This window comes from Danio aesculapii, chromosome 4 (assembly GCF_903798145.1).
Source record: "Danio aesculapii chromosome 4, fDanAes4.1, whole genome shotgun sequence".
Taxonomy (NCBI): Eukaryota; Metazoa; Chordata; class Actinopteri; order Cypriniformes; family Danionidae; genus Danio; species Danio aesculapii.
In genome coordinates, this window is record NC_079438.1 from 28,452,129 (window position 1) to 28,455,216 (window position 3,088).

Below are 3,088 nucleotides of genomic sequence, written 5' to 3' on the forward strand. Positions count from 1 at the left end.
CACACACACACACACACACACACACACACACACACACACACACACAGTTTCTCTCTCTCACACACACACAGCTGCTGATTGCTCCTGTAGAGGATTCTGGGTAAATCTCTCGTCAGTCTTCAGCTCAGTTTCACCAATGATCCAGGATAAACTACAAACCCAGGCCAGAGCGGCTCAGTGAATGTGGTCTGGACTGAGTGGATGAGGCTCATTGTGTCTCTATAGATGTTGTAGAAGATCAGAGTTCCTGCACTGTGATCCACAAACACTCCTATTCTACTGCTGAACGGAGTTACTGGGAGACGAGTCTGTGTGTTATTGTGCCAGAATATGAATCTGAAGGGAGAGCAGAACAAACTCCAGGACTGAGCATTAGATCCAAACCAGCACTCATCACCTCCTCCCTTCCTCCTGATGCTCTTATATGACACTGATATACACACAGCATCATCTTCACTCCAGGCAATCTCCCAGTAACAGCGTCCACACACACTCTCTCTGCACAACACTTGATACACACCATCAAATCTGTCTGGATGATCAGGATACAACTGATTCTCTCTCACACGCTTCACCTCTCTTTTCTTCTCAGACAGAATGAGTTGAGTGTGTGCTGTGTTTGGATCCAGTGTGAGGAAACAGACATCTGAACACAAGAACACACACAATTATAACCACAGCTGTGTGTGTGCGTGTGTTTGTGTGTGTCTGTACATGTGTGATTGCGTGTGTGTGTGCGCGTGTGTGTGCGTGCATATGTGCGTGCGTGCAAGTGAGTGAGTGTGTGTGTGTTGTGAGAGAGAGAGAGAGAGAGAAAGTGTGTGTGTGTGTGTGTGTGATTGTCTGTGTGGGTGTGAGTGAGTGAGTGTGTGTGTGAGTGAGTGTGTGTGTGAGTGTGTGTGTGTGAGTGTGTGTGTCTGTGTATAGTCCTACATTTGCGTAGTCCTGCTGTAATCCTCGCGTCTCCTCCATGATCCAGACTGTAAACACACACAGATGGAGAGAATGAGCTGTTTAGTTTCCCCCTCAGCTAATAAGCTAAAGCTAGCACTGAGCTGCTCAGCTACACGCTCCAAACTCTTCAGCTAAAACACACAACACTTGTTGGTTCCAGCCGGGATGCACAATGAATCTAACACAGTGGGTTCTTTTCCTCTGCTGTTGGTGAAGCGAGCGCAGATACTGCTCATGTTGATGGAGACACCCTGCTGCAACATTCATTTATTACAGTGATCACACTTAGCTTTGCCATCGTTCTTCAGCACATGCAGCCTTTGAGCATGTTGCAGTCCATCTCTAAACTATGTTCAGATTATTAAAGCTGCTCGCCAGCGCCCAAGTTCCTGACAGATTAGCAAGTGAAAAATACACATGTGTGCACAGAGAAGAGGAATCCAGATGTTGATTTTAGAACAAGAGTCTGAACATTAATCCAAGTGTCTGATTTCAGAATCTGAATCCATCTTCAATCCCCAACCCTATTCCTGACCTGATATTGGAGGATTCTTCAGCACAAATGGAGGAAGAAGTTTCTCTGCTCAGCTCAAATGCTGAAACTGTACAGTGTGTCCCGCTTAATGTCACAACTGAGCCAATACACTCCAACATTTACAGAGGAGATTCATTTCACACTCAATGATTTGCTCTTCATAGACATGACTGGAATACTCTACAAGCTGTATCTTCTGTCTGTCCTCACCCCATAACCCTCACAGAAAACTGAAGATCAGAAAAGAGCTTTCTAGTGTCTTTTTAAAGCCATTCAGTGGAAAAGCACAAGGCCAGTGATGCTCCACATACTTGAGTTTGTCCAGTGTGTAGTTTGGATCCTCCAGTTGTTCAGAGAGCAGCTTGACTCCTGAATCTCCTGGATGATTGTAGCTCAGATCCAGCTCTCTCAGGTGTGAGGGGTTTGAAGTCAGAGCTGAAGACAGAAAACCACAGCCTTCCTCTGTCACCATACAGCCAGACAATCTACAAACACAGCAATAGTCCACATCACACAGTTGGACAATCACACATCTCTTTGTGTTGTGAAGATGCTGACTGCTGTTTCTGCTCATGTCAACAGCAGTGATGAACACACACACACACACACACACACACACACACACACACACACACACACACACACACACACACACACACACACACACATCTTGATTAGCTCTCCTTATTGATCAAGTCCTGACATCAGCAAACACAATCACACACTCAACATCATCTGTAGAACTGTATATCAAGATAAATAAAATCACACCCCTGCACATTTGGGCTCCACATCTGGTAAGACTTAAGGGCTGTTCACACGGAAAGTGATGTTGAATGTTGACACCCACAGACACAGTCACAACCTGCTAAAGTTTTGTAGGAACTCAGCCATATTCTAAGCGGAGTTTAAACCAGCAGTCATGGAAGCCTCATTGCGCCCCCTTCATCTCCTTCTTAATTAAGTATTGCCCAGAGCTTAGTTCCAACACACACGCTTCTTTCCCCTTTATAAGACAAAGGATGTGTTGTAACCACGGGTTAATAAGTAATGGCCCATCGAGAAAATCTGGCCATTTGGCCCCTCACATGACTATGTTAATAACTTGCACCCAAAGGAAGGACACATGTGTGTCTCTTCGGGCGCGTGATCCTCCCCCTCCCCTCGTGCTGTCTCAGGGAGATAACATCCGTATTGTTTCGGTACAAAAAGCCCGCACAATTTTTGGACGTTTCACGTTTAAAAGTGTGTTTGCTTTAATGTTTTATTGCTAATAGTTGTGTATGTTTTACTACGTATGTAAGCAAGTGTATTCACTATGGGGCGGATGTAAATGAAACATTGTAGCGTGTGTAACACATGTAATTAACTGTATTTGATAAAGGCCGTGATGTTTGATGTCAAACTAAAGCTATAAGGCTTAAGAGAACATTGGTTTAAATGATAAAACTGTATCAGCAAATAGTAGTTAATTACAGAGCTTTATTGAGTTTTGATAACAGTAAAGTGAAGTTTTATTCCACTGGTCTCCCCCTCCCTGTCAGAGACAACAGGGAAAAAGAGAGGGATAGTCTCGCTCAGTAGAGGTGAAAGTTCAAG

At 44.5% G+C, this 3,088-nt stretch overlaps 1 protein-coding gene across 1 annotated transcript; it reads right to left on the reverse strand.

Annotated features, from left to right (window-relative positions):
* On the reverse strand, positions 1-2,078 carry LOC130222835 (tripartite motif-containing protein 16-like). Its single transcript, XM_056455405.1, has 3 exons — positions 1,801-2,078; positions 934-980; positions 1-646 (listed from the first exon to the last, which is right to left on the reverse strand). Exons 1-3 carry the CDS (start codon positions 2,061-2,063, stop codon positions 120-122), a joined length of 837 nt encoding a protein of 278 aa, XP_056311380.1. The 5' UTR covers positions 2,064-2,078; the 3' UTR covers positions 1-119.
* Positions 2,079-3,088: the final 1,010 nt, after the last annotated feature.